General features: G+C 36.8%; 1 protein-coding gene across 3 annotated transcripts in view; it reads left to right on the top strand.

The window, feature by feature from the left end:
* GSK3B (glycogen synthase kinase 3 beta) overlaps positions 1-24,029 on the top strand; it is a 227,803-nt gene that overhangs the window by 191,448 nt on the left and 12,326 nt on the right. For 2 of the 3 annotated variants that reach the window (XM_047791405.1, XM_047791390.1), the window contains exons 9-11: positions 1,280-1,318; positions 4,149-4,335; positions 19,378-19,476. In XM_047791405.1, the coding sequence (XP_047647361.1) occupies positions 1,280-1,318; positions 4,149-4,335; positions 19,378-19,476 (325 nt within the window). The remainder of the gene's footprint in view (positions 1-1,279; positions 1,319-4,148; positions 4,336-19,377; positions 19,477-24,029) is intronic. The other variant, XM_047791399.1, reaches the window with a different exon arrangement.

Genomic DNA, 24,029 nt, shown 5'->3' on the forward strand with positions numbered 1-24,029 from the left:
ATTTTTGTCCACTTGGTTGTGTTTTAGCTCAGAGAGATTTTTATCCTGATGGGCCGGATTTTAATCCGTGTACTAAATTTTAGTCTGCAGACTAAAAGTAATCCGCGGATTATTTATTTTTGCAAAACATTTAATTCCCCCACTGGAAACTATCCTAAAAGAATGTTAAATTCTCTTAGAATAGCCAAGGGAATTCACAGCTACTGGTGAGTTCTGCCATTTTTTGTTCTCAATACCTAGACATAATAGACCCTACTACCCCCTTTTGCATATTTGGCTCCGTTGTGCCTAGGTGTTGGTGTACTTTACTATGCATGTCACCTATAACTGTGACTGTCCCTTAGTTGTATCGTTTATTGTATATATTTTTGTTTAGCTTTTGGTGGGTGAATTGGGCATATTTGCAGATGGAACTGTGTTGAATTTGTAGTGTTCAAAGATAAAGAATTTTTTCAGTGAGTTTTTCCAAAAAGCAAAAAGAATGGTCTTTATTTTTCCTAAGTAATGGGTGCAAGGGTATGAGGGGGCGAAGCCCACAATAGAAAAAGTAAGTTTATACCCGCACTCCTGAGGTGATATGTCAATTTCCTGAAGAGTCCTAAGATAATGAGAAATGTCAGTAAATATCTTTTAGCAGGGAAGTCAATCCAAAATGAAGAATAATCCGCGGTGGCCTGATCCTTCTTAGCTCACACAAATTGAAAATATCTGGCTTAAAATCTGTAGTAACATGAATTAAATATATTTATTACTTTTCCTCTCATCACTAATAATTTAGCAATAAAATGTTTATACTGTATACTGGAATCCATTAATAGAGAAAATTAGCATATTGGGAACTCATGTCTTTAAAAGCAGGCTAATATGCCCTCTCCCAGCCATGTCAATGGATGATGAATCCAGGTCGTAGAAGACCAAACACTTTACTTTGGGAACTTTACTTCTAGATTTCATTTTGATTTTAACTTTTTTTGGTTTTGTATTTTTTTAATAAATGCACTGGCATTGGAACATAATAAACTAAAATTGAAATGTTTCTTTACTGTGCCTCACCATTGCGCAATCAAAATTTTTTTGCATACACTGTGGTGAAATAATTTTTAAAACTTGGACTTGCAACTGTGGAGACTGATGTTTAAAGTTTATAACTGTATAAACATTTTCTATGTCCCCCCCCACACCATGAATTATAACATTGGATATATTTTTCCTTGCTGGACTATTCTCTTTTGGATTGACTTCCCCTGTTTGGATTATTTCACTGCATTCTCATCTTTAGGATTCGTCAGGAACAGGACATTTCACCTCAGGAGTGCGGGTATGTATTTAAATTTTTTTTCCCAAAATTTCAGGGCAGGTCTGAAAAACTGGGGGGAAAACTTTTTGAAATACTAAATAGTTATTCATTCTTGAAATGTAACAGTAAAAAAACAATGTAGGTAGCTGTGCTTTCTGTTTTCACTCACTGTATACGGTATAGGTTTTGCTTATGGTCTGTTTAGACTGTCAGTTTCCTGGGTGACTTACTGATATCTAAGCTGAAGTTTAGGAATTGTGGGGTTTGGAAATTATTACTTTTTCAATAATAAATACTGACAAAGATCCACAGGAACAAAGATTCTTGAGTATTAAGCAATTTAAATGAGTAAGGAATGAAATGGCCTCAGAAACTTAACTGTGAAAAGCCAAATCTTAATAGGTACTGGTTTCCTTTTCTTCAGATGCAATAATAATTCAGAAGAGCAATTTCTAGTTTGGCTTGTAATTTTTGGACATTGCATGCTACCACACCCTGTTTTATATGGTCAGAAATCTGAACTTCTGGGGATGCTGAGTTTTGACCCCACATAATTTTCCACTTAATCTTTATCCTTAGAGTACTCTCATCAGTAATCTCTCAAAGAGTTTAAAGTAGTAATGTATACATTTTTTTAAAGGTAGATTGTCTTGATTTTAATGTAGGCTCTTGGAATCAATTCTTTCTTTATTGTTTTTATCTCTTTGATTCCATGAGTTAGGATTCCCTGGCAAAACAAGCTAATGTGTGTCTTAATACCAACATGGATGGTCACTTGTAGCCAGTAAGAAACCAAAAAGATACGGATGACATTTTTTTAAAAATAATCGATAATAACCTTACAATTGGCTTATTAATAGGCTTAACACAAAGTGTTCATTAATATAACATGAAATGTTTTCATTTAAAATATACTCGCTGTCTAGCTACCCTACATTTCAATGTTAGAAGTTATTCATTTCTACTGTTGGTAGTGGTACTTGTAATTCTACTTATGTACTTCCATATTGGGGCAGAAGCATTTTTTATTAGACAAGTTAGTGAAATAAAACCATATACTGTCAAATAAATGCAAACTACCCTCAGGGATAAAATCAGTAGTGCTTAATATTTTTATGAAAAATTTTCTGAATGTTTATACTGATTATTTTTTTTTACATTGAGTTTGATATGGATCTGGCTGGGGAGCAAGAGAAGGGGAAATAACCAAGAACAGTAGAGGATCAAAATAATACAATAACTTAATTCTTTGAAGAATATTCAAGAATTTCTCCTAATTATTCAGAACAATAAAGATTAAGCAGTTTTTGACCTTACAGAGAGGGTTTTCTAACATAGCCAGATAAATTAACTAAGGGCTCTAATGTTCGTAACCTTTGCGTAAAAACCAAAAGAAAAAAAAAGATTTTCAATGTGAAACATACTCTTAGAAATAAGACTCTTAAAATCTAATGAGTTCTATAGTAGTAGTCAGTTCTCCTACTTCCAACCTAGGTGAATAGCCAGTTTACCTTTCTTACTGAATACCTTATATTGAGTAACTTATATTAATAGCCAGTTTAGCCTTTCTTATTGAGGAACTTTGTTCTTTCAGGCTTCTCCGCACCTTGTCACTGTCTATATGTCCTTTCCTTACTTGTTGGTCTGTTTCCCTCCATTTTTACACATGTTTCCTTAATGTGTTTGACAACCTTCAGCACCACCATTACTACACCTTCTCTTTGATTCTATTTCCTGCCTATTGAGGGATATATGTTTTATTTTTCTTCAGCTTCAAAGGCTTTTGGTCCATCTGCTTATGTTTATTTCTGTTTTTCCTCTTCTGCTTTTAGTCTTTAACTATCCATAATTTAGAGCACACTATATTTTTCATGGCTTTATGTATTTATTAGGAGTTTTAAGACACAAGTAGTAAGCTTTCTATTTCTTAAGCAAATGTACTTATTTGCATTTTGCTTCAGTATAGTTTTCAGTTTTCTCTTTCTGGGAGTTAATGGCTCTTAAGGGATCTCTTCCTGATTAAAATCCTAGAATATTTATTCAAATGAGAGTAAATTGGCTTTGTTCATGATAACAACTACATACATGATAAAACAGTTTTGGACATTTTGTGAAGTTCTGGGTATTCAAGAATTTCTTCAAATAATGATAGGCTCTGTTTATTCAAGAGTTAATACCAAAGCATTAACATTTATAGGCCAAGAGTAAACAGCTTTTCTTTTTTAAAAGGTATTAATTGCCAAATTTGAACAGTGCCATCCATTATCAACAATTGTTCTGCTAAAAAAAAAAATCACACAAAAGAGGCAACCTTTTATCTGTTGCAACAGCAGTCAAAACTTGAAAATTAATTTTATATCCTTCTAGTTGTGCTTACCTCCAGAGCCCAGACTTTTCTTTAGTGATTGTCATATTTTGTGTACATTTGATTGTACTGCTTTTATGATTAGCATATGTAGATTTTTTTTTCCATTTCCCCTAGTTTTTTCTCTGAGCTTTTCTCATATAATCTTCAGTTAGCAGTTCCCCCCAGTGTGGTAAATAGCATGCAGTTAACCCCTTTATTCTAAAACATTCCATTCACAGATGCAGGCATGTTTTTCTATGTAGTTTAACTCAGTACTCAGAGGATAACTTGCTAAGATTCTTACAATAAAATATCAATTTTACTTTCTGGGAGTTCCCTTGTGACACAGCGGTTAAGGATCTGGTGTTGTCACTGCAGTGGCTTGGGTTGCTGCTCTGGCCCAGGTTCAGTCTCTGGACTGGGGACTTCTATATATCCTGCTGGCGCAGCCAAAATAATAATCATAATCATAATAATTGTACTTTCTCTTTTTTTATACTATAGGTCTTCCGGCCCCGAACTCCCCCAGAGGCCATTGCACTATGTAGCCGTCTGTTGGAGTACACACCAACTGCCCGATTGACACCACTGGAAGCTTGTGCGCATTCATTTTTTGATGAATTACGGGACCCAAATGTCAAATTACCAAATGGGCGAGACACACCTGCACTCTTCAACTTCACCACTCAAGGTAACTCCTAACCCTTAGCTCTTTCACCAGTTCTAGGAAGGTTACATATGTGTGTAAAGTGATACTCTTTTAAAATCCGTGTAGGATGAAAGTGGGCATATTAAGTACTTATATAGGTAGGAAGCATCCTATCTAATTACTTTATTAGTCCACCACTTACTTGGTTTTCAACAAAATAGTGGCAGGTAAAATTTTTCAAATAGTCATAGCTTCTCTAATTTTTATCAGATTGTGATAAATCTTGGCTTTGGAAAGATTACAGAGATTTCAGTGGGTGAGGTTTATCACTAATTAGACTCTTTTACAGTTTAATCCTCAGATTTGTATCTGAAACTTAGAATATTAAAATTTCTTGCTTCCAAAAGGTTTATATCAAGTTTTTCAACCTGGAAATAAATTAGTGCCTATATTTTTATAACTTGAAATAACATACAAATGGGAAAAACTAGAGTCCTTTAAACTCCTTAGAACTTATGTAAGGGATGTAGAAGAAAAATTCTCAGCTATTCTGGAACTTTGCATCATTGCGGCTGAGAAAACATTAATAGGAAAACTGAGTTTGTGCATTGGTGGTTTCTAAGAAGCTCCAGTATAGTCATTTCTTCACCATTTCTGTTTTTGTTTTTCATTCATTCATCAACCACACTGCCTCTGACGATACGATTTTCTTCTTAAACTGAACATTAAAAGTGTACAATCCCCTATAGATAAAACAAGGAATAAATAGCTTGCTTGTTTTGACTGATCAATTAGTCAAGCTAGATCTGTAGAAGGGAGATAGAGAGCTTTCTTTTATGAGAAAATAAATATATTTCCTTTGTTATAAAGCGGGATTTTCCCCCATGTTTAAACTTTTCTAAAATTGTGGAAAAGTGCACTGCTTAAACTGTCAATTTGGAAGATCTGAGTTGCTAGTAAAATAGATTTGGATGATTCAGTTGACTATAATCTTAAACTGTCAATATTATATAACTACTAGCAATGCTGATGCAGTCTATATTCATAAAATAAAAATGTTCATATATCCTGGAACTATTAATTTTGACTGTTTAGGACTGATCAAAGATCATTTAGAATGTTGGTTTAGGTCCTGGCTATGCCTCTTTAAGAAGAATGTTAATGAATGACAGGTAGGATATATAAAGGAGCAGAATTGAATGTAGAGCCTGGAAAAGTAAAGACTTAAGATATTCCTGAGAGCTATCTAAAAATACCTCCAAGACTATCTTCTAAAGAAAAGAATAGACATATGTTCTTTCTCCACATTATAAAACTGAAAATAGCAATAAAATTAGAAGGCAGTACCTATTTGGACCTAATAGCTGCTGGCATACATAGAACCTAAATAAAAATATTGAAGAATCAATGAGTAAGTTTTCAGTTGATAACAATGGAACTGTTTCAAATATTTCAAAATATTGATCTCATTATCAGGAAAAAGCTGAATGATGTCAAATATTGTAGATAAGATTATTCCAATTTGGCAGCAGGTTTGGCCCCTTCCAGAGCAGAGATTTTTTTTGATTCCATGTCATATAAGTTTTGGACCTCTTGAGAAAGTAAATTTTATTTTTAATTCTTACTGCTTTTGTTTTAATCAAGAGTAATACATGTAGATGGAAGAAAATGTTGAAAACGCAGAGGAAATATAAAGAAAATTAAAATCACAATTCCAAGATAATTACTTTTAGCATTCAAAATAATTAGCTTTTATTAGCATTTTATGATGTAGCTTTTATTTAGTCTTTTTTCTTATGCTGATGCTGATAATGTTTGAATATAAAGTGATGCTCTATTTTCTCATTTAGAAGATCCCCAAAGGGTTCTTTTTGTTAACTCGAATATATTTAAAATTATATATTATGTAAAGTTAATATTAATTTAGGAATTTTATTTTTTTACACCTCAAATTTCATACAGTGATTTTATTCAGATTATATGCATCTTTTATTTTACATCTTTGTCTTTGAAATCAGTAGAGATACTTTTTGAACTATCTATATGATTTTTTAGGTGATATCATCTAAAGTTTTTGATATGAAGTACCTTTTTAAAAATTTTATTGTGAATCAGTTGTATATGTACACATACCCATTTTCTTCCCCTATATGGGAAAAGAATATTGACTACAATATTATAGAATATTGAGTAGAGTTACCTGTGTTATTCAGCAGATCCTTGTTAGTTACCTATTTTATATAAGTAGTGTGCGTGTGTTAATCCCAACTTCCTAATTTATCCCTCTCCCCACCTTTCCCCTTTGGTAATCATAAGTTTGATTTTGAAATCTGAGTCTCTTTTCTGTTTAGTAGTTAGGTTCTTTTGTATCATTTTTTCTTAGATTCCACATGTAAGTGATCTCATATATTTGTCTTTCTCTTACTTATTACTTCGTTTAGTGTGATAATTTCTAGGTCCATCCATGTTGCTATATAGAAATGGCATTAATTTTGTTCTTTTTATGACTAAGTAATATTCCATTGTATATGTGTCACATCTTCTTTATCCACTCCTCTGTTGATGAACATTTTGGTTATGAAGGACTATTTGAAGACTCTGTAAGAGGCTGCCATTGGAAGTTCTTCATGCACCCATTTATGTAACATGATACTTTTTTCCTTTTGTATAGTAGATATATGTTTATTGTCTGCACAATATAATGATTTACTGAAAGGCTTTTGTATACAGTGACATCCAGCACTTTCAACTGTGGGGTCGTGGCACCAGAAACTACTAAATCAGTGCCAAATTTCTTTGCCTCTTTTTTTTTTTCATCACTTCTGTCAGTTAACTTTAAAATTTTCCAAACTTTGAAGGGAACTTTGATTGAGGTTTTTTTTCACACCAAGTATCATCTCCAGCAAGTGCTTTGTTTCTCAAAATACACAAATCAAGAAAGGCTTCTGTCAAGTGAGCAAGTTGGTAGAAACCCAAATGTGTATAAGATGATATTTATGATAACTACATTTTGGAGAATAATTCTCTTTAAATTGAGACATATTTTGATAGATACTCTTCAGATGTGTTCACAAAATAATGCCATTTCTATATAGCAACATGGATGGACCTAGAAATTATCACACTAAACGAAGTAATAAGTAAGAGAAAGACAAATATATGAGATCACTTACATGCGGAATCTAAGAAATGTGTTGATCAAAACTGAGATACTACTTAAGCCTTTTATTTGATCAGATTTTAAAATCCAGGATTGTTTATTGACATGAACCATTTTTGAAGTAATTGCATTTGATTCTTCAGTCACTGGCTAATAATTTTCCATTATTACTAAAGAAAATAAAATTCAAAACTAAATTTGTTATTTTATGAATTCTTAAGCTTAAAAAAAAAGGAGATAAAATTCACATAGCATAAGATGAATCATTTTAAAGTGAACAGTTCAGGAGTTCCCGTCATGGCTCAGTGGTTAACAAATCCGACTAGGAACCATGAGGTTGCGGTTTCAATCCCTGGCCTTGCTCAGTGGGTTAAGGATCTGGCGTTGCCATGAGCTGTGGTGTAGGTTACAGTCTCGGCTCGGATCTGGTGTTGCTGTGGCTCTGGCCGTAGGCCGGCAGCTACAGCTCTGATTAGACCCCTAGCCTGGGAACCTCCATATGCCGCGGGAGCAGCCCTAGAAAAGGCAAAAAGACCAAAAATAAATAAATAAATAAATAAAGTGAACAGTTCAGTGGTATTTATAAAGTACATTTACAGTGTTGTACAGCTATCACCTCTCCCAATTCTAAAACATTTCCATTGTTCCTAAAGAAAACTCCATACCCCATTAAGCACTCAGTCTCCATTAATCCCTCCCTCTCCCTGGCAACCACCTACTTTCTGTCTCTGTTTACTTATTTTGGATGTTTTATATAATGGATTCACATAATATGTGACCTTTTGTGTCTGGCTTCTTTCACTTGTGCATTTTCGAGGTTCATCCATGTAGTAGCATTTATGAGAATTTCATTCCTTTTTATGGCAGTGTAATATTTCACTGTATCATGTCTTGATCTCTGGCAACCATAACAGAATACTGTGAACTGGGTGGCTTAAACAGCAAGCGTTTATTTCTCAACAGTTTTTGAAACTGGGACTCAAGATCAAGATGCTGGCAAATTCCGTGTTTGGTGAGGGTCCACTTTCTGGTTTGCAGATGGTCACTTTCTTGCTCCTATGGTGGAGAGAGATCACCTCTCTTGTTTCCCTTCTTATCAATGTGGGATCCCCCTGTACCAACATTCTGGGGAGTCCTTTCACCTCTCTTCTGTGTCATACCCCTGCACCTCTCTCCTGTGTCATATCCCTGTTTCCTAGGTCCTAGTTCTTCCTATTTCTTAGATTGTGACCACCTAGTAGTACTTTCTCCCTGTCCTTCTAGATCACTGTTACTCTCGTACAGTGTTTTTGTATAAGGGAAGAGGTGTTGTTTGATGTTACTCTGTTTGATCCTCCAAGATTTTGGAGTAGTTTTTGCAAATGGTGATCTTACTTACTAAGCAAAGATGTAACTTTTCTAGATGCAGATTCATAACACATACTAATTAATAGCAATTAATGGATGATTAGAATAAAACTGGGTAATTCAAGAGGTTGAAAAAAGAGTACCAACTTTTCAGTTGGTTGTGTAGCTAGAGAGCATTGAAGCATTGCTGCCTGGGGTGGTGTGGCAGGGTACAGGAGGGAAAGGGGGTTGGTCATTAGTGAGGTTCAGTGGTAGGCAGAATAAAACCCTCCTCCATCTTCACAACAAATTTTTTTTCTTTTTTTTGTCTTTTTTTTTTTTTTGTCTTTTTAGGGCCACATCCGCCGCTTATGGAGGTTCCCGGCTAGGGTCGAATCAGAGATGTAGCCACTGACCTACACCACAGTTAACGCCAGAGCCTTAACTTACTGAACAAGGACAGGGATCCAACCTTCATCCTCATGGATGCTAGTCAGATTTATTTCTGCTCAGCCACAATGGGAACTCCCTCACAACAAATTTTCAATGAAGTCTATACTACTTCCCTCAAATGAACTAAAGATAATCCCTGATCTGCATATAGTAGAGTGAGTAATACATGCCACATTAAATATATACAATATTTATTAAGCCATACAACCAGTACGTACTGGGCTTTTCTAATGTTCCCTCTAGTTGGTACTGTTGTTTTCATTCGTAAGGTAGGTAGGAACTATGGAGATTTTACACTTGAGTAAAATATAGTAAAGCTTACAGCTAACTGCAATTTGCTGTTTGTTTCTGTACCATGAGTAAATAGCCATAGATGGTAATTACTGTTACTTTCATGTAATCAAAACAAGTATTTCTGTAGTCAGCTAGAGGGAGAAGAGAGAGAACAGATATGGGACAGAAAACTTTAAAATCCTTCAGACCTTTTGGATCCATATTCAGCAGACTATTACACTTCTCCTTTTTTCTGGTCCTGGGGCCTCAGTGTTCTAGGATCCCCAGACTGACAGTATTGTCTGCATCAAGGCATTGGAAGCAAGGGCAGACCTTTGGCAGACCTTCACCTCTCCCTTTCCACCAGTCATGAAATCCCAAAGGTTGGACAGAATTGACCTTAGGAAGCAGGTAGAATCAGGAAATTCAGCAGAGATCAGTTTCTCTTTATTTACAAATTCCTGTATTCCAAGACTGGAATATATTTGGAAATAGGTGGTTTTGTATGTTTAAAGATGAGTCATCTTTAGCGAATTCCACCACACACATTCCCATTCCCAATTTCCTATCCAATTTGTATGAGATTTTACCAAGTAAGATTATTTTGGTAAGCATTGTCCCCCTGATGTGGGTTGAGCAGCTGTGAGTTAAGATTATCAACCATTTACATTAATCTGACTTAGTTTGAAGAGTCTACTGCTGTACCCCTTAGCTGGGTTGTCTGAGGGAATGATGGTTTTGTGGGGAGGTAAGGAGAATTGGTGGCTTATTGGTTAGACAAAAAGTAGGAGAGACTGCTCAAATGAGAGTTAAAATGGGATATTTGGGACATCCAGAGAGCAACATGCCAACTCAGGCAAACTGTGGACACTTTGGGGTACCAGGACAAGAATACCTGGACATGGGGAAAGCAATGATGAGATAGAAAAGGGGCTCCAGAAAGCAAGTGAAAACAGGACAGTCAAAGGAAGGCTAAGAGAAAACAAAAGGAAATGGAGAAAGGATCAGAGAAAGATTTTGTATAGGATTGTATTAAAGAAAAAGAAGTGGTAGAAAATAGGAGATTGAGAATAAATTGGGTGGGCAGCAAAAGCAGGTGTTAAAGAAGGCCAACTTATCAAAGGATTATACTTCCTTCATTTGCAGAGGACTACTTATTTATAAAATGTATTGTAATTCATTGTTTATAATAATTAGGAGATTCCATATCTTTGTAGCAATGATTTTTAAACCAGTTTTTCTCTTTTTTTTTTTTTTTTTTTTCCTTAGGGCTGCACTTGCAGCATATGGAAGTTCCCAGGTTAGGGGTTGAATCAGAGTTGCAGCTGCTGGCCTGTGCCACAGCCACAGCAAGTCGGAATCTGAGCCACATCTGCACCTACACCACAGCTCGTTGGCAATGCCAGATCCTTAACCTACTGAGTGAGGCCAGAGACTGAACCTGCATCTTCATGAATACTAGTTGTGTTCTTAACCTGCTGAGCTACGATGGGGACTCCTGGTTTTCCTTTTTTAAAATTGTCATACAGGAGTTCCCGTCGTGGCGCAGTGGTTGACGAATCCGACTAGGAACCATGAGGTTGCGGGTTTGGTCCCTGCCCTTGCTCAGTGGGTTAACGATCCGGCGTTGCCGTGAGCTGTGGTGTAGGTTGCAGACACGGCTCGGATCCCGCGTTGCTGTGGCTCTGGCGTAGGCCGGTGGCTACAGCTCCGATTCGACCCCTAGCCTGGGAACCTCCATATGCCGCGGGAGCAGCCCAAGAAATAGCAACAACAACAACAACAAAAGAGACAAAAGACAAAAAAAAAATTGTCATACATGAATCAGGAGTTCCCTGGTGGCCTAGCAGTTAAGGATCTGGCATTATCACTGCTGTGGTGCAGATTTAGCCCCTGGCCTGGGAACTTCTGCATGCTGCAGGTGCAGTCTAAATAAATAAATAAGGTCAGTCCACATGCTTATCTGACTTCCTATATTCTCAGCATCTTCTAGTCTGCCTTGTCCTCAGCCATATCTAAAGTAGGAATAGCATTTCAGCCACCTGCCTGAGGTAATGAAGTGTCTTCTAATATTCTTAAATTATAATAAACCTTGAGTTGGGGCTTTCGGTTTTAGACTTAGTATAATTTACAATAGCAGTAATAAATTTACATGAAATAGGAACTCCTGATTTATATGTAGGGTATGAATCAAAACCTAAAGTGAAGCTCATAAACAGCTTGACTTTTCAGTGCCCCTCAATTTTTTTTTTTTTAACAAAGCTGATAAACCTTTTATGTGACTGTCCCTGTTTTTCTTTTGGATTATTTTGGGTGAAAAATATATAAAAGATCTTTATAAGTGGACTTAATGAAATCTGGGTATAAGTAGATTATTCTGGTAAATAAATGAGAGGTGGAGCTCTTTGTACTCATCAAAGGAATTGGTGTCAGAATATTCTTCAACATTTTATAAACAATTTAGAAGAGTAGAATTTCTAAGTAAGCTGTATTCTTCTAGGTATTTGAAAGCTAACCCAAGGAACATTGCAGAGAGAGGTTGGGGAAATTAATGAGTGCTACTGGAAAGGGGGCAGGTTAGTTTAAGTTCAGGCAACTAGAGTACTAATGGCAAATAATGTTCACCGTATTTAGAATTTTGGATCTAAATTATGAATTATTTTCACTTTTCCCTGAGATTATTTGATTGGCTCTGTTGCTTTGGCCATACTACTGGAGAGAATGGTGGAGTAGTATAGGAACAGTCAGTCAGAAAGTAGTATCATGGCTTAAAGTTCTCCATGTAGTTTGGACAGATAACACTTCTTGGAAGACCAGAACACAGGCAGTAAAGATAAGCAGTGTCACATATGGAAAGAGTAAGTCATACCTAAAGTCTTATTCCCAGTCTCTTTTAACTAGTTGCAGACCTTGCCCGAGGAACTATCTCTGAGTTTCCTAATTTAAAAAAATGAAGTAGTTGGATTAAAGGATACTCACTTCCAGCTCCAGAATTCCAGTTATAAAAATGAGTTGATTCTGGAAAGACAAAGAAAAAAATGAAAAACACAACTAAACAGAGCATGAAAGAGTAAGAGATGCAAAATCATGGTATAAATGGATATTGAAAACCACAGACTGGTTCTTCCAGAACTCAACATACATACAGTGTGTATTATTTTTTAGTGCTCAGAAAGTTTCCATAGTAATGCTACATTTATTGCATTTCATCAGGAATGGAGTTCTGAGTATAAGTTCACAAGTTACTAAGGCTTACTCTTAAAAAGAAAGGGGAAAAAAAGGAGCTCCTATCATGGTGCAGCAGAAACAAATCCTACTGAGAACCATGGGGTTGTGGGTTCGATCCCTGGGCTCGCTCAGTAGGTTAAGGATCTGCCCTTGCTGTAACTGTGGTGTAGGTCACAGACATGGCTCAGATCTGATGTTGCTGTGGCTGTGGCGTAGGCTGGCAGCTATAGCTCCAATTGGACCCCTAGCCTGGGAACCTCCATATGCTGTGGGTGGGGCCCTAAAAAGCATAGAAAAAGTTTATTCTTTTTCATCACTAGGATTTTTAAAATAGTAATATTTTGCTAGGTGATTATCATTACCATGATTGTAGTACACAAAATGCATTCACACATTTTGGGGTGACTAGTATAAATTATAATGCTCCTTCTTGGGCAGTTTCAAGGCAAAGTATTCAGAGGTTTGTACAGATATTATGTAGTCCATACATGAAACATTGCCAATATTACCAAACAGTAGGAGCAAGCCTTGTAATTTTACTATTCCTCTGATCTTCTGATTAGTGTTTGTTTACTTTCCAGAATGAATATAGAGAATGTAGTAATGTTAGGAACTTAGAGATTTCCTGGGCACTTGGAAATTGTTAGGAGAGGAGCAATTATGGGGTTACTTGTTTGTTTATATATCTCCAAATGAGCAACATTAGAATTCAGTGTATAAGGAGTTCCCGTTGTGGCACAGCAGAGACGAATCCAGCTGGTATCCATGAAGACAGATTCTGTGTTGCTGCGGCAGTGGCATAGGCCTCAGCTGTAGCTCCTATTAGACCCCTAGCCTGGGAACTTCCATATGCCACGGGTGCAGCCCTAAAAAGCAAAAAAAAGAAAAAGAGAAAGAATTCAGTGTACATAAGATCAAGGTGCACCATACTAGCATTTGAATTACTGCTCAAAAAAAAAAAGTACACAAATCAAATGGGCATGCCATTGTTAAGTCACTTAAACCTTTTTGTCAATTTTAGAAAAAAATAGCAATTTTAACTAAGTAGACCACCACTGGCGATTTTCTTTTATACTTTCCTTGATATACACATGAACACCTCAGACTATTTGTAGAAGAAAAAGTCTGCCTCTTTGTGACTACTTTCTGGTGGATCTGCAGGGTGAGCCCTTTCAAAGCTCACAAAGAAAGACTCCCTTCCTTCTGATGACTGGTATTTTATTTTCACTGTAAGAGTAGTTCTAGTTAATAAAGGGCTGATTTCTTCCCTCTGATTTTGTACATTGATTACTGTTTTCAATTTTATCGTCAGCTTCACACAACACAGCTTGGACAAACTTAACATACCTCTTCCCACTCGTACCCCAAACCCCAATTCCTGCAAATTAAAAAAAAAAAAAAAAAAAAAAAAACTAGGAAAGTTTCTTACCTGCCCTTTTTTATCAGTAAACTTGGAAATCTTTTATTTGGAAGAAGAGAAACTTTAAGGGAAACTTCAGGTTTTGCCAACAATTATATTTAGGTGGTGGTGTTTTTAATATTTAAAAAGATTGCTTAACTGTTGTGGGTCTTTTTATGGGAATTTTTCTTCTCTAGTTTTTAGTGTAAACAACAGTACAGCATAATTTAGTTAAATGAGTTTGACCTTTTAATCGGTTAGTGTCTGTCTTGGTTGTCTTATTGATACCTATTTTTAACTTTATTTTGCTTTTATTCAAATTGTGCTTTATGTTTTGAGGGTGGACCACATGATGATTGAAACGTTATCAAAACATTTATAATGTTTCCTAATTAACTACTATATGATTTTTTATGAGTAGTTTTATAGCATCTTCAAATAGTAAAGAAATCCTTATCATACATTAAATTTTTAAAAACATTTTAGAACCTGTTGCCATTTTGTTTTGAACCATATCTCTGAGGTAACAGTCTATCTCTTAATCTTCCCACCTCTTCCCCCCCCCCCCCCACTTTTAGGGCTGTATTCAAAGCATATGGAAGTTCCCAGGCTAGGGGTCAAACTGGAGCTGTAGCCACTGGCCAGATCCACTCCAGATCCGAGCCTCATCTGTGACCTACACCGCAGCTCAAGGCAGTGCCAGATCCTTAACCCTCTAGTTAATAAAGGGTTGATCCTAAGTAAGGCCAGGGATCAAATCCACAACCTCATGGTTCCTAGTTGGATTTGTTTCTGCTGCGCCACAACGAGAACTCCTAATCTTCCCAACTCTTAACTTTTTCTAAAGCTAGACCTACTTCAGTATTATGGGATTCCTTATTTCCTTAATTATCTCCCTGCTGGCAAGCCTCACACACATGCTTAGTAAATCAATTTTAACTTTTCATTTTCAGATTCTTCTGCACTCCTTAATTCTCTTATTCAAGAGTACATACACTTTGCCTGATTCTGAAAGAAAGTGTATTGCTTTTCTGTTTCTGTCCTTCTACATGTTTTTTTGCTTTCTTTCACTGCATTTTGTATCCACACTCATTATCTCCATTTCCTTACTATTCAGTGCTGTGGATAGTCAGAGAAATTGGGAGTAGGTTGTAATAGTTGTATGCAAAAAAAAAAAAAAAATTACAAACATGTCACACCCTACAGTTGTGACCACCCTACAGAAGTGACCATAGTCATCCCTGTACAAAAGGGACAGGCTTGTAGTGTAGAAAACAGGACTATAGTACATGGAGGCTTCCTTATTCACAAGCAAAAACTGTGATAGTTTGTAAGCTCTTTGGAGTAGAGATGAGCTAATGGATGGAAAAAAGAGAATCTTAAGGAATGCCCTTAATTAGGAGGAAAAGGACAGTGGTGTATAGAAATTGATGAGATGTAGAACTATATGTGGTTATCTAGTTTAGAATTTCTCAAGTTTTTGGATGTTTGACTCAAAAATTTCACAGAAGTCCTCCTTACCCCCAAAGCTATCCACTGACCACTCTAGGTTGAGAACCTTTTTAGTTTTTTCCGTGGACTTTACTTACCTCTCCCCAGTGTCTAGATGTGGCAAAGCCTCTAGGATCCTCCAGCTTCTCTCTCTCTCTCTCTTTTTTTTTTTGGTCTTGTTTCCTTTACTCTTTCCCATCCTTCACTTTCATTAGTTAGCCCTCTACATGCACACATACCCCTTTATCCAGAATAAGACACAAAACCACCATGGCCCTCAATGAGACATGCATATACATATATAGAAGGGTAGGTGATCAGGTAAAAGCAAGTACATGAATGGGAGAAAATGAGCAGCATTTTAAGTAGTGACCACAGACCACAAATGTTGAGTTTATTTTAATTACCTCATTACCTCATTAGTAACTCTGTCAAAATGTCTTTTTGAAATATTTGGGAATTCCCATTGTGGTGCAGCAGAAATGAATCCATGAAGTTGCAGGTTCTATCCCTGGCCTTGCTCAGTAAGTTTGGGATCCTGAGTTGCTATAGCTGTGTTGTAGGTTGGCAGCTGCAGCTCCAATTCCACTCCTAGCCTGGGGACTTTCATATGCCACTAGTGTGGCCCTAAAAAGCAAAAAAAAAAAAAAAGACTCTAGTCATCTTTTCCTTTTTAAGATTTTCTTTTAGATGTTGGGCACATGGTCATAGAGATCTTTTCATTTAAAATTGCCCTTGTCCTAAATCTAGTGAATGCCTTTCTTGCCAGCATATTGTATAAATTGTCCTTCCATTTTTCTATTTTCGTTGAATAGAAAAAAGCAACTATCTTTTTATCTGTCTGTCCTGGAACTAGCACACTCTTTCACACTCAGTATTGTTAGATGGATGAGGGTGTGTGTGGGTAGATGGATGGATGTATTTAAAGAAGCTTTTCTATTTTAGGAGATTTTAAGCTTATTTGGTATGTTGAGTCTGACTTTCTTTTCTGAAGAATAACTACCACATCTTGCATTAATTTTTATTCCTAGAACCATAAAGTCATCAGCCATGGCAATTAATCAGGGATTCTTTTGTTTTCTAAGGTGTAAGCTTGTGGGTTAAAATTGGGGTGACTTGAAGTGAAACTACATAGGCTCTTTCTGTACCTCAGAACCAAAATAGCTACTAAAGCTGATTATGAGAAAACAGCATGTCTTCAAACTTGATCATTAGGGCAGTGGTTTTCCAGCCATCTTCTCTGGGAGGATTGTTATTTGATGAGCTGATCTAAGTTTTCTCATTTAAGGGGGAGAAAAAATGAAGAGTCTTCTCTTAGTTTTGAGCTTTTCCTCCCATTTATTTTTCATATATCTTGACATCAGCATGTTGGTTCTTTTTATCAGAATCTGGTTATCATTTAGTATGTTATCTTTAGTACAAAATTTAGATATTTAGGCACTAAGTTGAATAAATCAGTATTTCCAGGGGCTTTGTACCAGAAAATATTTTTAAAATACTGCATTATCAAAATGCTATTTCCTTGCTGGCGTGGGTGAGAGGGATGAATGGAGAGGATTTGCTTAAAGGTATTTCCCTTTGTGGTGGGGAAAAGGTTTTGAAATTAGGTAGAGGTAATGATTGTACAACATGGTGAATGTACTAAATGCCACAAAATTATACACTTTAAAACAATTTTATATTATATGAATTTTACTTTATAAAGTTTTTTGGTTTTGTTTGTCTTTTTAGAGCCGCACCTGAAGCATATGAAGGTTCCCAGGCTGTGGAGTCGAATTGGAGCTGTAGCTGCTGGCCTACGCCACAGCAACAGTAACGTGGGATCCGAGCCACGCCTGCAACCTACACCACAGTTCACAGCAACGCTGAATCCTTAACCCACTGAACAAGGCCAGGGATTGAACCTGCATTCTCATGGATCCTAGTTAGATTCATTTCCACTGAGCTGCAATGGGAACTCCATAAAGATTTTTAAACAACACTGTTTGCTGACTTTGTTTAGTCCATGTCATAACTGTGAATTGCTTATAGCTCAGAGGATGTCTTCCTATGATCATATAATTATTCCTTCAAACTGTGACACTAATGGGGTGGAAATGAGCACTCACTAGTTAAATGCTGGAACTAAAAGAATAAGCCAGGGTTATCCCAGGCAGACTGGAAGAACAGTCACATTATCTGAAGTTAACACCAAATGTTTTTATATGCAAGCTCACTACCATGTCTTGCTAGCTCTTTACATTATTACATTCCATGTAATTTTTTTTATGGCCACACCTTTGGCATATGGAAGTTCCCGAGCCAGGGATTAAATCCTAGCAGCTTTTGCAACGCCAAATCCTTTAACCCACTGTGCTTTGGCAGATTGAACCTGCACCTCAGTGACCCAAGCCACTGCACTCGGAGTCCTAACCCACTGTGCCACAGCAGGAACTCCAACATCCAGTATCATCTAAAAATTATTTTTCGAGAGTTCCTATTGTGGCTCAGCAGTTAACGAATCTTACTAGCATCCATGAGGACGCAGGTTTGATCCCTGGCCTCACTCAGTGGGTTAAGGATCTGGCATTGCCATGAGCTGTGGTAGGTTGCAGACGCGGCTCAGATCCCGGGTTGCTGTGACTGTGGCGTAGGCCAGCAGTTACAGCTCCGATTCGACACCTAGCCTGGGAACCTCCATATGCCACAGGTGCAGCCCTAAAATAATAGTAATAAATAAAAAATAAAATTAAAAATACAAAAATATCTCAAGATTCATATACAGTACTTCATTCTTCAAAGACAGCCAGTTTGTGGAGTTCCGTTGTGGCATAGTGGAAATGAATCTGACTAGGAACCATGAGGTTGTGGGTTTGATCCCTGTCCTCATTCAGTGGGTTAAGGATCTGGCGTTGCTGTGAGCTGTGGTGTAGGTCACAGACGTGGCTCAGATTTGGTGTGGCTGTGACTGTGGCCTGCAGCTGTAGCTCCAATTCAACCCCTAGCCTGGGAACCTCCATATGCAGCAGGTAGGGCCCTAAAAAGCTTATTTCAGACTTTTAAAAGTAATTATCTTACTAAATTAAAAAGCAGAATAGGGAGTTCCCACCTGGTACAGTAGGTTAAAGAAACCAGGGTTGCTGCAGCTGTGGCTCAGATTCCATTTCTGGCTGCCATTGGGTGCAGCCATAAAATTTAAAAAAAAAAAAAGCAAAGTAGAATTGAACAAAGACATTCTTGTTCTTAATAAAAGCAATGAAACTTTAAGCAGCTGTTCCTTAAATCCTGTTTACACTAGCATTTGGATACATCTTACCTGCCCTTGAGTAAGTTGGTTTGTGCATGCTGACATACAGACTACAGTTGTACTCTCTTTTCTGTGACACCATCACCCTCAGTTCCTGCAGTCAGTTACTGTCAGAGTAGTAAGGGGAAACTGAGTATATATAAGTTAATGCAAGATGGAAATTTATCTTATTAATTAATATGTTTGCCCTCAAACTTTTGGTGAATACCTTTCCCAGGGTCTTTAGTTCTCAAACATATCCTAAGTTTAGCAGGTAGTGCCTTTGCTATGTATCACAATATTTCTGTAGGCTTTGACTGTAGGTTAATTAATAGCTCATTGATTTAGTTTCAGATGTAGGTTTATCATGTCTGCTTTTCTCTTCAACCAGTGTGTTAATACATGTCTTCTGTTTAGTGTTACCAATAAAATAGTTTCACGTAAAAGCTAAGAGTGGGCTCTAACGTAAGTGTCTTACCTTTTCTCTAGAATTGTCAAGTAATCCACCTCTAGCTACCATCCTTATTCCTCCTCATGCTCGGATTCAAGCAGCTGCTTCAACCCCTTCAAATGCCACAGCAGCCTCAGGTGAGAACACATAAATCTCCACTATAAAGACATATTCTGTTTTTTTTCTCCATTTTATCTCATTTGAACGTTTAATACTTTCCAAGCATCAAAAACATAGCAAAACCAAATGATTAAATGCAAATAAAATGTTGCTTTAATTTCCAAAAAGCACAAAACAAAAGGACCCCATAAATACTTTTTATATATGGTATAAGTGATGTCACCTTAGTTATTTTAAAAGTAATGCTTTCTGTATAATTTCTTGATTAATATATATCAAATGAGATGCTAACAGTAGAAAGCAATCTATACAAATGTAATGTTATTGAAGATAATTCATTTTAGTTCCATCACTTTGAATATAAGTTTTATTAATATACTGGAACAGATTTTCAAGAAGTATGAAATATAGATTGGTATAACTTAATCATTTGAAATGGCTAAAACTGCAGTGCAAATACATTTAGCGAAGACTTAGATCAGGATACAACTGAATCTTGTCTACCCCTCTACCTCTTCACCTCCCACCCCTCCCACACACACACCAGAAAAATTCCCACATAGTCTCCCAGGTTAGAGTTTGGGAACACTGCTGGTCCCTTAGCTAGCTAATGTTGGGGCCTGATTTAGTAAGAATCACAGTTATTACAGATGTTTTGAAAATACCCAACCCTTGAGTGAATTGAGGGTCCTCAGAGACAGCTAAAATGAAGTTAGAAATATATAGGTAGCACAACTGGGCTTAAAATTTGGTACTTCCCCGCCCCAGACACACACACACACAGAAAACATGTCAGGAGTGGACTCCATTACTATTAAATCATCTATTGTTGAACTGAATGGGATCAAACCAGTTTTTGCCCAAGGGTATTTATGCTATAAGAGAAAGTCTCTCATTACTAGTCCTAGACATTCAACGGTAAGGTCAAAAGCTGTCTCCTGTTGTCTGTCACAGAGTTGTTTATTCCTGTCCAATCTTAATCTTTTAGGAAGTTGCTAATAAACACTTCATTCTAATCCATGCCCTCTCTTCATTTTCATTCCACAAAAAGTTTGGAAAGAAGGATTGGATCTCTTCTGGTTTTAGTTTCTTCAGCACATGCTACCTTGAGAAAGTCATTTGAACTTTATTAGTCTTAGTAGTATCTTATTAGTTTTCTCAATCTGTAAAATGAGTGGCAGTGCTCTCCTGGAGTAATATAGCACAAATCAAATATGTACTGAATGTGCTCTGAATTTTTTAAGTGTAAAAATATAGGGGGTCTTTTTTGGGTTTTTTTTTTTTTTAACTATGATATTTTTAGAAGGAAGACACACTTGCTTAGATGAGCTATTAATAAACTTAATAAATCACTGGCCCAAGTTAGATTACATTGATTGTTCAAAATGTTAAATAGGTTCTAACCCTGCACTAGTACATTTGCTTGTTGAGCTACTTTCTAGGATTTGTTTTAGACTATGAATAGCAATGAGAATTATGATTGATAAGTTTGGGGTAATTTTAAATGATTTTCTTAATGTGAAATACTGAAACTAGTTAATGATTGCAACTAGGGTTTTGGGCAAATTGTCTGCCTGGTAGAAACTTAGTATAGCCTGATTTTTCTGTTGCTTTGATACATGTTACAGCAGTCAGCAGTCATCAAAAAAATATTTTATTGGGAGTTCCCATCATGAAATAAATCCAACTAGGAACCATGAGGTTGCGGATTCGATTCCTGGCTTCGCTCAGTGGGTTAAGGATCTGGCATTGCCATGAGCTGTGGTGTAGGTTGCAGACTCGGCTCGGATCTGGCATTACTGTGCCTCTGGTGTAGGCCGGCAGCAGCAGCTCTGATTTGACCCCTAGCCCGGGAACCTCCATATGCTGCAGGCATATGTATACATAGCAATAAATATATATGTAGCAATAAAATATATATGTGTGTGTGTATATTTTTGTGTATATATATGCTATGTATACATTTTTATAGCTTTTGAAATCAGATTTCAACATAAATAGGGAAACTGACATTGGACTTTGATCTTGAGAATTTACTTCAGTGCTGAAGTAAATCTGGGTATGAGGAATTTAGTAGACGAATAGTAGGCTAAGGGCAGAGCTAAAATTAGTTTAGAGAAATGCGTGCCTTGTATCTTAATAGTTACCAAAAAAGATCTCAGGTATTTCTCTGAGTTTCCTAGTGGCTAAGTTAAAGAAATAGTATCTGTTAAAAATTTCACATTATCTATTAGACAAAAAGCAAACTGGTAGCTTAGGAGAAGCAAAGTGTTTCTGACCTTGCTGTTTGAAAAGTATTTCTCCTTTAGCTTCAGATTTGGTACTGTAAAAGATAGAATAAATGAAGTTCTCATCAGCATTTCAACAATAAATGTAATAGTGAGTTTCATATGGATTCTTTTTTAAGTGCCCTTCTGCATAAGCCAAAGGCCATAATAACACCACAGTATAATTAAAGGAAAACAGTTTTCTTTGGGGCCTAAGTTGTAAGAGCCAAATAATGTCACCAGACATACCTCAGAAAATGTAGATGAAGGGATTGATTGTATGACCTTTATGGCTGCCTCTCTTTAAGTAAATATATGTACATATGTGCACATGTATATACTTTAAATAAGAATTTAATGTTATATTCTTTAGCAAGACCTTAAAATATACATGCTCTCAGGAATTCCCTCTGTACAAATGCTTAACATTTTGCCTGGTTGCATGATAGCCCTTGAGTGAAAGAAAACTGCTACACTCTTTTTATTGTTACTGACAAGAAAGGATAGATTTGGAAATCTTAAAAACCAGCCATCCTCTTACAAAAAAAAGAATATGTGGCTAACCTGAGTAAATAGAAACCCCATTTTTCCACCTAGGCAGTGAGGGACTGAATGCCTGCAGAAAGGCTGAAACTTTACTCACAGCATTTCTGGGTCTGCTCCAAGGTACAAAGAAGTAAACTGTTAAGCTGCAAAGCCTTAGACTTTGATGATGTAAACCTGGAAATTTTTCACATTCAAAATTTTCAAAATTAGATTTTCTAATCACTCACCCTAGCTGCTGCACCATAGTAATATAACCCAGTATGCTTTGGGTGAATTAATTGCAGTATATGTACCTCTAACTAACTTATTTAGAGGTTATTTAAACTGACTTATTTAGTTATGTCAGAATATATGTCAAAATAATATTTTAGAGCTAGAGCCGCTTTTAGTTTTTGACAAAACGGTAGCAACAAGAAGCAGAATACCTACTTTGCCTAGCCTGAAAATGTTCCTCCTCATCGTCTAAAATTGGATCTAGATCACTAAGATCACAAATTCAGAAGAGAAGCATAACCCTGAAATTATCTTCTGATCTGTTAAAATACCATTTTTACTAATGCCCAGTACCACTGAAGTTCAGGTTCTCTCAGCATGTTTGTATCTTGAGGAAGATCGTTAGAATACAGAGGCTCCAAGATGACTGCCTGAGAAGCTTTTATGTAGTAGATGGCTTAAATAAGGATGGACATTTATGTTGATGTGGGAGCAAAAGCTAAATCCTAAAATAGGATAAAAGCAAAAAAAGGAGTTCCCGTCGTGGCACAGTGGTTAACGAATCCGACTAGGAACCATGAGGTTGCGGGTTCGGTCCCTGCCCTTGCTCAGTGGGTTAACGATCCGGCGTTGCCGTGAGCTGTGGTGTAGGTCACAGACGCGGCTCGGATCCCTCGTTGCTGTGGCTCTGGCGTAGGCCGGAGGCTACAGCTCCGATTCAACCCCTAGCCTGGGAACCTCCATATGCCGAGGGAGCGGCCCTAGAAATGGCAAAAAAGACAAAAAAAAAAGCCAAAAAAAGAACAAAGTAAAATGATGAAGATACCATCAACTATGGTCATACTGACTATATCAGCATGGAATAAGCTTTGGTTTTTAGTTTCTGTTAGTAGCCAAAGCTATTAAATGGCATTCAGATATGAGGTCTAATTAAACATTAAATTCATTGTAGGCAGAAATCTCCATTTATTCTCTATATTGCTACTTCTAGAAAAAGCAAAGAAAATAGACCTTTTCTTGGCCTAATTATGACTTAAATGTTGTTATTTTGTGGCCTAAATGTGAGATTATTATACTCTAGCCTCGCCAAAAGAATTTTGATCAATAGAATAGAAAATCACAGGGGGTTCCCTTCATGGCTCAGCGGAAATGAATCACTGAATCCGACTAGGAACCATAAGATTGTAGGTTCAGGATCTGGCGTTGCCGTGAGTTGTGGTGTAGGTCACAGACACAGCTCAGATCTGACGTTGCTGCGGCTGTGGTATAGGCTGGCAGCTACAGCTCCAATTCAACCCCTAGCCTGGGAACCACCATATGCTTGTGGGTGCAGCCCTAAAAAGCAAAAACAAAAGAAAAAGAAAATCACAGTAGTAGTTCTTTTTCTCACCTCTTTTGAAAATGGTAAAGATAGTTTCTATCAATTTAATGACATTAATACTAAGGACACTATTTTTGCAGATATTTTAACTACTCTTTCTGTGTGTTATGTTAAAAGTTCAGGTAGTTACTGCAGATGAATGGATAAAGATCTGTTGGAAAGT

Source organism: Phacochoerus africanus, chromosome 1, assembly GCF_016906955.1.
Source record: "Phacochoerus africanus isolate WHEZ1 chromosome 1, ROS_Pafr_v1, whole genome shotgun sequence".
Taxonomy (NCBI): domain Eukaryota; kingdom Metazoa; phylum Chordata; class Mammalia; order Artiodactyla; family Suidae; genus Phacochoerus; species Phacochoerus africanus.